Genomic DNA, 14,869 nt, shown 5'->3' on the forward strand with positions numbered 1-14,869 from the left:
GAAGAATGCGATAAATAAAAGCAATATAAAATAGTCACTTTGAAAACAACAAGTCATAAGTGATTTTGAACACAAAGCATATTTTTTAAATGATATTTTTTTTATTTTCTTAATAACTGATTAATATTTTATGTTTTTTTATGGCATATGAAAGTCTTTCAAGCATCATGCATTTTATTTTCCAAAAGATAGAAACCGATGTGAAATTTTCCTCATATAATATATATAAAAAACATGAAAATTTTCCTGGCGTCAGAAATATGCATTTTCATGCAAAAATAATATCACATTCGGACTCAGCATCCCAAAATTACATAAAAACCATATATTTTCCATGATTTGAAGACATTTTTTTGCTTGGCCAGCATTTGTATGGAGTCGCCCCACTGTGCACTGGTCGACAAAAGCGAAAAAAAGTTTGCCTCAAAGCTCAAACTGGAAAAAATGGAAGAATTCATTTTTTTTTTTGTGAATTTTGGTAAATTTTGTGGACTAGCCTAATATGAAACGGTGTATCTCCAAAACAATAGGAATTAGAAGAAACGTGTTTTCGCTAAATTTTTCTGTCACAACATTATCTACAATTTTGCTGAAGACACTATGTTTCTGTAGTTTGAGGCTAAGAAGTTACATATTGCAAGTTTGGCAGTTAACCCTTTGTTTTTAAAGTAAATGAAAGAAGTTCACGATTTTGAGCTATTATATTTGTCTAGACCATTGTTCTTAGAAAAAAAAATATTTAAAAAGTTTCAATAAAAACACTAAACTTCAGGGGGTTTTATATTTTGAAAGGGGTTAATATTTTAAAAAGTTCTACAAATTAGATGACGAAACTATTCATGTATTTTCGCTGTTTCAAAAGGTAAACTTTATATTTTTATGATAGTAGGCCGAAAAATTTTCCAAACAACATTTCCGTAATATTTTATGAACAATTTTTCTAAAAACCGTTTTTGGTTTATATCAAGTACAAATGAATTATGTTTGTTAAATTATCTTTTTCGAACACTGTATGGCACCAAGGGTTACAAATTTTTACTATCGTCAATGATAGATTTTCAGTTGAAACTGATTACTACGAATATCAGTTTCAACACGAATGCGCTGAAAATTAAAAAATACCTTAGTCCCAATCAGTCGATAGTGATAATGAGGACTGGCAGCACTACAGTGCTTTTGCACACGCTGTGTTACTTTAGCGATGTTTATGCGGTTGAAGATGTAGATGCTTATCTACTTCATCGCTTCCAAGCAATGGATTGGCTCAGATAAACTAATTATTAATTAATTGAGACATCTCTTTATTTCACTGACATGTTTTTCATTGACATTGGACAGGAGTGACACACTATAGTATATACATATCATGGTGTAAAGTGTATAGTTTATAGTGAATATATAGTATAGTATAGTGTATAGTGTATACTATAGTGTATACATATCAGTTTGAAGAGAGTGAGAAGGAAATTGCACTCTTGTATCATTTTCATTTTATAGTTTCGAAATTGTGCAACACTGACTGCCACCCTTATGACAGTACTTCAATTAACCCTCTAGTGCCCAATGCCGCCTTTTGACGGGCTTTAGTCAAACCTCTCAAAGCTTCACTAAATACTTAAAAAGTGTTCATAATGATTCATAGTGATTTTACCGAAGTCCGTCTAGAAATTAATTTGGGCACTAGAGGGTTAATACAAACCGAGTAGGTATTGTGGATTTTTACAAATAGCATCTAACAGACCCTTGCTGGTTTGATATGCGAGTTGTTCATGCGTTGACTTTGAGCATATATTATATAACATTGACATTTTTTAATGATTATGATAAATTTTTGTTTCACTGTGACTGTTGCTGAACCCACTGAAATATAATTATAGCGGAATACAGTCAAACAGTAATTTTGGATAACATACGCACCGCGCTCAATTGTTCAATTTTACTATGTAATTTAGCGAGAATCTCGAAGCAATCTGCATTGATAGCAACTTAACCCGGTGTTGGATCAGTGGGGTTACTAGTGGTACTTAATCTTTCTTCCGACTCGGTCATTTGGTGGTTCAACTAACTATTGTATTTGAGCTTCGAGCAAAATCATTTCAAATCGCCTGGAAATACGCGAAAATTTAATCGACCATTTTTGATTTGAATGAAACTTTGCACACGTATTTGGCTTAGCAAACTGAGCTTTTTTCACAGGTGGAGAGTTTTTTTACATCCATGAGTTACATTCTAAAAGGGCGTATGCCTTTTGGCATAGGTTTTATTCGAAGCATTGTAGCCCAGAAACCGTTGGTTGTATAGAAAAACTGTCTGAGAATGAGTTGTAGGGAATTAAAAATGCACCATAAAAAAAATATACACTGTACAAAAAAAATATTTTTGACCAAAAAAAAAATAAAAATAAACATTAAATTTCGATTTAAAAAAAATGGCATTGGTTTTCGAGTTATTTCTAATTTATGCTCGAAAAATTATAATTATTTAGATTTTTACTTAATTTGTCCATTTCTCCAGCAAATACCATACGTTCATTGGAATGCTTGATCAAAAATATACAATTCAATTTGACAACAAAACGATTGGGCGAACGGTTCTCAAGAAAAGAGTTAAATGTTCTAAGTGATATAAATATATATAAGAATCAAATATTTATTTTCGAGTTTTATTATCTTAGGAACATATTTGTTTATGACATAGATACTTTACAGAACCACCTTACAGTTTCACCTTATATTTTATATACATCATAAGTAAATGATTCGTCATCTTTTGAAAACAGCTTCGTTTGTATCTTATTTTCTGAAATCGGAACAAAAGAGTAATACTTTTGTGTGGCAGCTATTATTATAGATTTTTTGAAAATATTGCTTCATTCTGTTATTCCTTGTTCATATTCTTCATATGATACCCAATTAAATGACATGTTTGATGAATTTCCATTACAATCATACAATTCTTTTGCGCTTGTAATGGGATGTTCATGTTCTTTAGCTAAACTTGCATTTCCTGCCATTCGTTTTAATATGCCACCAATTGCATCGCATGGGCCTTTACCATGAGAAGTCGCAAAAAAATGCCACTCTGCATCGAAGTTATATTTTGTTTTGAACTTGCAAAGACTTGCAAAGTTTTTTCTATTTTAATATTGTGAGGCAGCTCCATCAGACAATAATATCGCTTTTTTCAACTCTATTGTTGTTTTCAAGAAACTCATTAATTTGGCAATGAACACCTGAACCGCAACAGTATCATGATGGAGTTCTTCCGATATTATGATGAAGCTGATATTCTTAAGTGTTCCAGATTCTGAATAGTAAACAACGAAGGGATGAATGGTGACTTGACTATCATTCCATTAATTACACGAATCACAAATTAATAAAGACGTATCAAAATGAGCTTGACTGTTCTATATTTTTAATTTTGCAATAACGTTTTCGTTTAATTTGCGTAAGCATGATGAGCACCGATGACCAGGAAAGGGTTTACAGCATTTGGGCTTGGTGTATTCCATTTTCACTTTATTCATCTTCACAAATGCAAACTGTTACTAACACTTCTGGAGAAGCGCAATCGTATTCATAAACGAAAACAGATATTATAGGTAACCCAGTAGTTATTGGTTGCGTACTTTACAAACAGTTATTATTAGTAAACAAGCAGGTAGTGTTGCACGACAAACATATTTTTCATAAAACATTCGGCAAGGGGGAACGTGTAGGTAGGCTAAGGTTTAGCGCTTTAGTTATTTATCCAATCGTTTTGTTGTCAAAAAATGAATTGTATATTTTTGATAAAGCATTTCAATGAACGTATGGTTTTTGCTGGAGAACCATGGACAAATTAAAAAAACGTGTATTTTCCGAAATATTAATAATTTATTGAGTTTAAATTTAAAATAACTCGAAAACCGATGCCTTTAGAATGTTTACTACCAAGAGCTTTTTGATTCAAAATGACTCTCTGCATCTTTTAAAATCATCAGAATACAAATACTTTGAAAAATGTTTAAATTAGAATTTTTATTAAAAAAATAATCTACCATAAAAAAAATATTTTTCATTTCTCCATCCTGGACTTTTTTTTAAAAGTTGCGTATTAACGTCAAGTTTAAAAAAAAAATAAAAAAAATTCAACTCTTTTTTTTTAAATTGAAATTTAATGTTTATTTTTAATTTTTTTGGTCAAAATATTTTTTTGTACAGTGTATGTTTTTTTTGTGGTGCATTTTTAATTTCCTACAACTCATTCTCAGACAGTTTTTCTATAAAACCAACGGTTTCTGGGCTACAATGCTTCGAATAGAACCTATGCCGAAAGGCATACGCCCTTTTAGAATGTAACTCATGGGTGTAAAAAATCTCTCCATCTGTGAAAAAATGCTCAGTTTGCTAAGCCAAATACGTGTGCAAAGTTTCATTCAAATCAAAAATGGTCATTTCGCGCGATCTTGCTCCTTCATTAAAAAACGTTCCTGGGGAACTCAAGCATCCTTATTTCATCAGTTGTACCACCGTGCAAAATGTTCTTCGTAGTTGGCTGGTATGGTGGTGCTGGTTGGTTGCCGGATTATGGTATCGTTATATTCATATTGTTATAGTTATGGAAACAGTTTTTCACATTTAAATTCACTGTTAGAGATTTTCCAAATTCAGCATTAACCCGTGAAGACCCGGGACGAACCTTTTTTTTTTGAAAATGCTCGTGCTCAGCACTGGAACGGCCGATTTGGGAAAACTTAGAATTTTATTCAAGGGGAATAGTTGCTCTAAGTTTTGGTAAAGGTGCCACCCCTCTGGACCCCTCCCCGTTTTTGTGAGAAGCAAATATGTCGGTGTTTTTTTTTTTAAATTTTTCTAACAGATTGAGCAAACACTGGGAATTTTCATACGTATCAATTGCTCCATGTATCAAATCATGTCAGGTGGATGAAATATAGTATGTAAGAGTTAATTTTGGAGTTTCTATATTATTTCAGTACAAAATCACAAAACTACGTATTTTCATATATATTCAAATAAGAAAATCGTTCTTCAAATTTTAAGCTCTACATTTTTGAAGTAAGATCTCCTGAATCAATATGCGATGAAATATTTATTTTAGCATGCAAATATTTTGAGAAAAACGAGTTTAAATTCACTAAAGTACGTATTTTCACGGCAACCTGACTTTCTCAGTCTCCCACAGTAGGTTTCAACTTGGCTCTTCAATTTTCAAGTTCCATATTTCTAGAGTAACGTCTTCTGAATCCAAAGATGCTGAAAGATTTATTCTAGCATGCACAGATTTAGAGAAAAACGAGTTTGAATTCACTAAAGTACGAGTTCTTATGAAAACTTGACTTTCTCCAAATCTATGCATGCTAGAAAAAATCTTTCACTATCTTTGGATTCAGGAGACGTCACTCTAAAAATAAAGAGCTTGAAAATTGAAGAGTTAAGTTGAAACCTACCGTGGGAGACTGGGAAAATCAGGTTTCCATGAAAATACGTACTTTGGTGAATTTAAACTGGTTTTCCTCAAAATTTTTGCATGCTAATATAAAAGTTTCATCGCGTATGGATCCAGGAGACCTTACCGCAAAAATGTAGAGCTTAAAATTTGAAAAACGGTTTTGTTGTTCGATATTTTATAAAAATACGTAGTTTTGTGAATTTGTACTGAAATAATTTTTAAACTCCAAAATTCAATCTTACATAACATATTCCAGCCACCTGACATGATTTGATACATGGAGCAATTGATACGTATGAAAATTTCCAGTGTTTGCTCAATCTATTTGAAAAAATTGAAAAAAAAAACACAGACATATTTGCGTCTCACAAAAACGGGGAGGGGTCCAGAGGGGTGGCACCTTTACCAAAACTTAGAGCAACTATTCCCCTTGAATAAAATTCTAAGTTTTCCCAAATCGGCCGTTCTAGTGCTGAGCACGAGCATTTTCAAAAACCTAATTTAATCCACCTAGCGGTCAGACCCAGCCTTTCTCATGCAAACTTATTATTTGTAAAAATAGATTTACATGAACGCTTCGATCCAATACATGTATATTCACTCTTCAGGTTCTAAAAAAATTAATGTTGTTATCTATACATATAATAAAAATGCAGTCCGGTCTGTCTGTCTGTCTGTCTGATCCATATTGGCTCAAAAACTACCGAACCGATCGACGTGAAAATTTGTGTGTAGGGGTTTTTGGTGCCAGTAAAGGATCCTATGATAGTTTGAGACCCCTCCCTCTTCTGGAAGGGAGGGGTCTCATACAAATGAAACATAAATTGCTGCACAACTCAAGAACAAACCAAGCAGGTAAAACCGAATTTGGCATGTGAATGTTTTAAGGAGTAACAAATATGTCTATAATAGTTGGACACCCCTCCCTATTCTGAAAGGGAGGGGTTCCATACAAATGAAACACAAATTTCTGCACATCTCGAGAACTAATCAACTAAATGGAACCAAATTTGGCAGGTACATGGTTTTAGTGGTAAATAATATGTTCATAATGCTTTGATACCCCTCTTTTTTTTTGGAAGGGAGGGGTGCCATACAAATTCAACACAAATTTCTGCACATCTCGAGAACTAATCAACTAAAAGGAACCAAATTTGGCAGGTGAATATTTTTAGAGGTAACAAATATGTGCATAATGGTTTGATACCCCTCCCGTTTCTATAATGGAGGGGTCCCATACAAATGAAACACAAATTTCGCACAGCTCATGAACCAATCAAGAAAATGAAACCAAATTTGGTATGAGAATGCTTTTAGAGGTAAGAAATATGTTCCATAATCGACCTCAGGCAGCATTTTGGATTGTAAGATGGCAGCATCCGGTTTCTGGAAAACAGCCAAAAATGGCCGATTTCCACCCAATATAATAATATCCGGATCTAAAATGATACACAGTAGTTCAAATCGACCACAGATACCATTTTGAATTCTAAGACGGCGACAATAATGCAAGAAGCTTACCTCAGACACCATTATGAATTGTGTAATAGAAACTTCTGGTTTCTGGAAAACAGCCAAAAATGGCCGATTTCCGTCTAACATGAGTATCTCCGGATCTATAATGATACACAGCAGCTGAAATCGACCACAGACCCCATTTTGGATTCTAGATTGGCGACTTCCGGTTCCTGGGAAACAGTCGTGAATGATCGAATAACACCCAATATGGGTGTTTCTTCAACCAGAATGACGCTCAGAGGCCAGAAATTATCTTAAATACCATTTTGAAATCCAAGACGGCGACTTCCGGTTTGTGAAAAACAGCCTAAAATAACCAAATACCATCCAATATGAGTGTCTCTGGAACCAGAATGATGCAATGAGCTAACAATTGACGTCGGGCACCATTTTGAATTGCTAAATGGCAACTTCTAGGCAACAGTCGAAAATGACCGAATAATTCTCAATATGGATATTTCCGTAATTGAGATGATACATAGAAACCCAACATTGACCCTTGACACCATTTTGAATTCAAAGACGACCGCTGTTAGTTTCTGGAAAACAACCAAAATAACTAAAAACCTCCCAATATGAGTATTTCCGGTGTCAGATTGATGCCAGAAAATTTGCTGAAAATGACCGAATACCACCCAACATGAATATATTCAGAATTAGGGCGATGTACAGAAGCCAAAAGCCGAGGATGTTGTCATTTCGATAAAACCAATCATTTCAAACGATTTGTCTTTTGACTTTGATCATATCCTATGGCCAATTCGTCGTGCATTTGCAGACTTTAAACACATCGCAAGGAATCAATGAATTTGGAACGTTCAAATAGTACGATACCACATTTAAATTATGTGGAGACCACATATATCAATCAAAGCAGGTATAGTTTTGAATAGCCTTTTAATTTCTTTTCTTTCCATATCTTTTGAGCCACATATCAAATTGTTATGAAGTTTGTTATTTGTAAGTTTGAGAGATGACTCGTTCGTATGACACTAGTTATGTTCAAATAAGTCATGTAATCTTTGAAATAATAGACTTTCGTTGTTTTATTAACAATTTAATACATAACGGTGGCTTAAGTTCAATTATAATCGATTGAAATGGGAACGTATAGGGCAGCCAAAATTTGAAACCACGTGTTCAATCATAATTCATCAGTTACCCCTAACTAGCCCGCTCATCTGATGATAACATTGATCAAATCGGTTGTGTAGTTTCTGAGATAAAGAACTTTCGTGATTTTCACATCTTGGTATATTACAGACGAAGTTACAGTCCGATTACAGTAAAATTCAATAGGGTGTTACGAGGCAGCTAGACTTATTAGTTGACACTAATTTTGTGGAAATCGGGTCAGCCATCTCTTAGAAAAGTGAGTGAGTTCAAGTAGTCTTCGGAATATGTTCCTTTTCATAGCTGGATTTCACATTTTTAAACATAACAGGCAAAGCAATAGTCTGATTGCAAAACAAATCAATAGGGTTTTATGGGGCAACTAGACCTTCCATTCGACACTGATTTTATGAAAATCGGTCCAGCCATCTCTGAGAAACATGAGTGAGATTAAGTAGTCTTCGAAACACGTTTTTTGTCATAACTTTTGAACCACGTGTTCAATCTTTATGAAATTCAAAATTTATTAGTATTTAGTATTAGTATTTTTGGTAGCCCGTTCATTTGAAACTAATTTTGTTCAAATCGGTTGAGTAGTTTTCGAGATAATGATGTTTCGTGATTTTTACATTTTGATACATAACCTCTAAACTAAAAATCCGATTACAATGAAATTTAATAGGGTCTTATGGGACAACGAGACCTTTCATTTGCGATTAATTTCATGAAAATCAGTCTAGCCATCTCTGAGAAAAGTGAGTGAGAATAAAAATCTGCACATACACACACATACACACACACATACACACACACACACACACATACATACAGAAAATGCTCAGATCGTCGAGCTGAGTCGTGTGATATATGCCATTCAGCCCTTTGGGGCACTTTTATGCTTTCGGTTTTGCAAGTGATTGCTATACCTTTCTAGGAGAAAGACAAAAACAAGGTTCGTCCCGGGTCTTTACGGGTTAATTAACAGCATGATAAATAACCCTTGAATTACGCAAGTACGATGAAAGATATTCAAGAGAAGTATTTTTTCCCCGATTCGTTTTTGAGTTTAAAAATTATAATGTAACGTGAAGAGCTCGCACAACAATTTTGCTTGAACCACGCGAGTAAAATTTTACCTAAAGCAACGATGTCACTATCCTATAGAAATTGTTCGTTCTAATTTTAATGGTAATACTGTCGTTTCCCATCTCTTAGAATTAGTTATGCAGCAATCCGATTTCATTATCATTTAATTCACTGAAACGTAGCAGCTCTCCTTCCCATAGATTACATGATTTGAATAATATCACGGAAAGTGCAAAATGAAAAATAGCTTCATGCCAGCGACGAGTTTGACGACTAGCAAATGGCTCCAGAAGGTTTGATATCAAACTACGATAATTGATAAACGCTACTACGCGGAAGGTCGAACCGGAAATCAAAAGCTTATTCCGGAAATGCCACAACGGGTGTGTCAATTTGGAAATTCTCAAACCGGCTGCAATTTGTGTCAAACGACGGAAGAGCAGTTGAATTTAATTGTTATTTGTGGATGAATAGGTTGGGAAATGAACGGATGACATAATTGATTTCGACAATATTGTTATACACTTAGTGAAAAATAAATCAATTCGAGAACGTGCCGTTCCCATGGCTTACATTTTGAAATTCCGGAGGATTATCATTTTCATCCAATACGATTATAGTGATTGGCACATTAACGATGTTATCGTTTTCTGAATCGATCCCAGCGGCACTGACGCGATCCTTGATGGACACCGAAAACGAGAGTGTATCCTGGGCCTGGAAAGGTAATTAAAGAACATACTTTAATGATGCAGAGTAAACACAAATTATAATGATATATATTTAAAATATTTCAAACACTAGTTTTAACAGTTTTAATTAGATTTAATTTTAGCTTGTAGTTAAATAAATATAAATTACAAAAAAGTATTGTACAAACTATGGTTTGACACATGACATGATCTCCCTTGCGCAATCGTTATCACTACGTACTAGCTATATCCCCTTAATTCCTAATTACGAAATACAAGCAGTAAAAATTAACTGCAGACTGGAAGACCAACTAAGCAAGATAAGTACATAAATACAAATAAACTACCATGATTTGAAAATGAAAGCGATACTGAAAAAATAACGAATGGAGTAACTTTAACAGAGCAAGCAAAGTCTGCACATACATCTGCAAAACTGCCCATTAACGCATAAGAGTCACACTGCCAAAAACATACAGATGAGTAGAACGCAGTTGAAACACCTGCATCGTTCCGTTATTATTGAATTAATGGAAAAAATATAACAAAAATACCGTAAAACGGAGCGAAAAGAAAAAGTCTCCATTATATTTTGCAGTGTACAAAAAATACTGTAATGTCTAGAACGAATATAAAATTTTCAAAACATGGGTCCAGCCTTCCTCTATCAAGGATGTAAATACCATTTTGATAAATGAATAATTCAGTCTTTCATTGAAAAAAATGTTGAACGTTTTATTCGCCCCGCAATGAAGCGATTAGAAACACTCATCAACTGACTGCCTTTTGCTTCTTCTGATGAAAGGTTGAAAATTCATTTTAGAGAAAAAAGAGCAATTGCATCATCTTTATTGATAAGAGATGCAAAAAAACGTTGAAAAGTATTTATATAACGAAAATGCTCGGTAACATACAGTGTATTCATGAGTGTAATCCTAATGTATGGATATATCCTAGAGTTAGGAACAAAAGTATTCAGAATTGGGTCGAGCACTTCTACCGACTTGTACTTCGTCCAGATACGGCGCCGACGTCCAATAACACTTTGTGCTGGTAGAACTGGAATCTTGATCCGTTTCATTCGGATTATAGATGTGTCTGTCAATTCATGTCAAGTCTTTGGTTATTCGCTTGGTTGTCTGCTAGATAAGGTTCTGATGGTAACTGAGGAAGTTGATTTCATATTTCGCTTGACGAAGGAACAGTTTTTTGCAGGTAACATTTATGGAGTTTGCATCAGACGGAGTGAATCCGGTTTTTTTGTACGTTTTTAATCTTAATTTGTAAGTTCAGGCAGAGAATGTACAAAACATGTAAAATAATATCGCACGCTTAGCCTTGGGGCTAATAGCGGTCTCGATCAACTAGATTAGTTGAGAGAATTCGTTATCGATATTGTTTTTGGCACATTTTGCAGCGATACACCGTGCCCCAGTGCTGAGTCGAGAAAATTCCAAGCTCGAAAAGATCCTCGACTCGATCGGGAAACGAACCCGATATCACAACCGTGTGGGAGAGCTAGCCGACCGACATCGCTAACCACAGAACCACGGGGACCACATGTTTCAGGTATTATTTCACATAAAAAATATGAATCCGATATGATAGTTATCACTATTCTTTTCTAACTCCGTGGACGACGGACTTCATAAAATCACTATGAAACTTTATAAACATTTTTTAACTATTGACTGAAGTTTTTTAGAAGTTTCACTGAAGACCGCGGCACTGGGCACTAGAGGGTTAGAGCACCTTTATAATGCAAACGTTGGCAGTTGGTTTTGCACAGTTACGAACGGTGAAAAGTATAAAAGCACCTAAGCAGTGCGACTGTTGGAATGAGTTAAAGACATGAATTTTATATCATTCTCATGGACAAAACAATTCGTCATACCATTCGTGGGGCTGTGTCAAATCTTCGACTGCGCACTTACGCACAGATACATTCTCTTTTCTATCGAGGCTATCTCTCAATTATTTATTACCTACTTTTTTATTCCCAGCTTTTTGATATTTCTAGAGAAACATTTCAAAAGGTCCTATCTGCTTTGATCGATTTTTTGATCGATCACTTTCATTCAATCGACAAAACTTATTGAACACCTTTTATGCCACGTTATTTGCACGAGTTGATAGTGGAGGGATCACTCACCCCGCTTAGGAAAGTTATTAAAGCTGAACCATTACCGAAATAAAAAGACGCTCCAGAAAAACGATAAAAGCAGATAGGACCTTTTGAAATGTTTATCTAGATTTGGTGTCTTTCCTCACAAAATATTACCAATCGTTAAGATAAGTGAAGAACTAATGTTGGATGTGGTAGCAAATAATACGATGCTACAAATGAAAAAAAAATGCAAGAACTTTTGAAGTGACCCTGCCTATACAATACTTACAGGTGGACCGTAACTTTCGCTCTTACTCACATTTTCCAAGCACCCCTAAAATTTGAAGTTATGGTTAAAGCACCGTTTTTAATCCTCAGCGCATATTCAGTTTTTGTCAGTCAATTTTGAGTATTCCAGCCCATTTCGGAGAGGGGGAAAATAGAAGTTTCAAAATACGTAGCCGTTTGTACTAACTTTACCGGAGAATTTTGAGTTATTTGATCCTTAATTTTCATTGTTTTTAACGCAGTTTTTCAGCTTAACTTGAAATTTGTCCTGCATTTTCATTCGAAAAGTACTACAAATATACTACCACTTTCAAACTGTACTCAATTGCTAACAAAATTTAAATTATTCGGCTGATATTTGGCTGAGTTTTTTTTTTTTGAAAAAAACAGAATTTTCGAAAAGAAAATTCCTCAAAACATTTTTCAGCCAAATTTTACCCGCTTTTTATAAACATTCAAAATCTAGAAAACTGTATTTTGACCATAACTTCAAATTTTAGGGGTGTTTGGAAAATTTCTAGTATGAGCGAACATGACTTACAAGCTACAACCTATGGTAGATTACATCAGTTCTAAATCGCAAACAAAATAAGAACCCATTCTGCGAGAGAAAATTTCGCTGTCTTTCTTAATTACACTTTTTAATTATTACATTGAAAAATCAATTAATTCGAGCTTGTAGATTTTAGATGTTTCTATCAAATGATATAAGGGCCTCTCCCTTTTTCTGTATCGTTTATTCATAAACGGTAAATTATTTTTGAAACAGTGTAGTTTTTGTTTCCCTAAACTGTGTTGTGTTTGGGTATGGTTGCCATTTGAGTGTTTACTACCGGCAGGCTCAGCAGAACTTATTGGTGCAAGAGTGATTGCAGGGTTACATAAAAAACAAACAGGAGGACTGAGACTCAGCAGGGGCGCATTTCGGTCTGCCTTGCGATGACAGTTTAAAAACGTTTCCGCCAAAACCGCCAAAAACTTTTGATGTTTCGTTGATTAAGTTCTCCCGCCTATCATGCTGCTGTTGTGTATTCAAGGTCAATCGCATTCATTAAAGTTATAGGCAGCACGTTTTCTAACAAAAGAAATAGAGCTCTGATATCTGATTGAAACGTTACACAAATGTTCGTATGGACTGAAGATGATTTTATAGTATTAGTTTTTTCAGGTAATCTTCCGAAGTTTTCGAAAAAAAATTGAAGATTTTGAATAATGAAGTTTTTAAAGATATTTTTTTTATTTATCTTGGATTTCCTTTTCTTAATTTTTTTTGCGGTATATTTTTTTCTGGGCAATGTTGTTATCCGACAATAACTTAGTGAGAAGGTAAAGAAGGTTCACCAAGATGAGGCGGCTAAAAACTGCGCCTGATTTCTATGTTGACAGCAGCTGATCAGCGTTCTGGTGTCAGCGTGGAACTATCACAAAGCTGACACAATGGTTTCGCGACGAAACAGGGGGTTGCAAGAGTTTTGTCGGAACAGAAGGTATTGAGAAGCAGACTTCGAGAGACTACCATTTACCAGAGATATGGCACCACCAGCGAGCTGGAGACCTGCTTCATAGCGCTGGGTAAGATTGGCCAACGCGTGACAGGTTGACAGTCGATTAGTGCGAGGATGCGTAAGCTGAGAATTAAGAGCCGGTTCTTGAACGCTTAGGTAGAAGGGGAGGCAATGTACAGGCCGATGATCGACTCAAACAGCCTGTACGCTGCATGTCAACGATGTATAAAGCAAAGCAAAACCTTGGTGCTACATTCCGATTCGGAACTTGACCTTCTGTTTATTTATACACAGACTTCGCAGCCGACTGTTTAGGGGGCCATCCACATACCACGTGGATATAATTTTTTTTGTAGGGACCGTAGACATTACACTCCCCCCCCCCCCAAGCTGTCCACGTGGTATGTGGATGGCCCCTAGTGTACAGGACAATTGCGGAGCTAGCGCTACGATCCCAACACTAACAGTCTCTCCCGAGAGACTCGAACCTACGACGACTGGCTCGTTAGGCCAGCATCGTACCACGAGACTATCTGGGAGATCGTCAACGATGTATACAAATGAAAAAACAAATCCACACCGTCCTAATCGACAGTGTTTTTTTCTCTGACGTTATCAACGTTCGCACCTAGCGCAGTGCGAATATAGATTCGGACTATTACATCATTGCAGTATGCATGCGCAGGAAACTAACTACGGTGAGCAACACGCGTCGAAGTTGCCACTGTGACCAAACTTTCAGCAACTACGGGACGCCAAAGTTGCACATAAGTATGCGCAGCAACTGGAAGTAGCACTACCAACTAAAGAGCACCTTAGCGTAGCTACTCTTGAAGGCGGCTAGAGGGACTTCGATCAGCCATAGGTAGTACTGCTGTAGCGGCACTAGATACAATGGCTCCGAACAGGAGAAAGGACCGATTTAACGACGAGTGTACACAGTTAGTGAAAGAGAAGAATGCTGCAACAGTAGATCATGATGTACGTGCGAATGATCCTGGCAGCTTTGCTACACTGAGTTACTGCCAAGATTTTGGAGGAGCGAGTATGATGAAGGGTACCGTATGCCCCATCTTCAGAAAGGGCAGCTATCGTGCAATCATGCT

The 14,869-nt window shown here is 35.6% G+C and overlaps 1 protein-coding gene across 8 annotated transcripts in view; it reads right to left on the reverse strand.

Annotated features, from left to right (window-relative positions):
* LOC129717991 (cadherin-87A) overlaps positions 1-14,869 on the reverse strand; it is a 434,657-nt gene that overhangs the window by 97,616 nt on the left and 322,172 nt on the right. For all 8 annotated transcript variants that reach the window (XM_055668357.1, XM_055668359.1, XM_055668354.1 and 5 more), the window contains one exon: positions 9,745-9,888. In XM_055668357.1, coding sequence (XP_055524332.1) covers positions 9,745-9,888 — 144 coding nt within the window. The remainder of the gene's footprint in view (positions 1-9,744; positions 9,889-14,869) is intronic.

Source organism: Wyeomyia smithii, chromosome 1, assembly GCF_029784165.1.
Source record: "Wyeomyia smithii strain HCP4-BCI-WySm-NY-G18 chromosome 1, ASM2978416v1, whole genome shotgun sequence".
NCBI classification, from domain to species: domain Eukaryota; kingdom Metazoa; phylum Arthropoda; class Insecta; order Diptera; family Culicidae; genus Wyeomyia; species Wyeomyia smithii.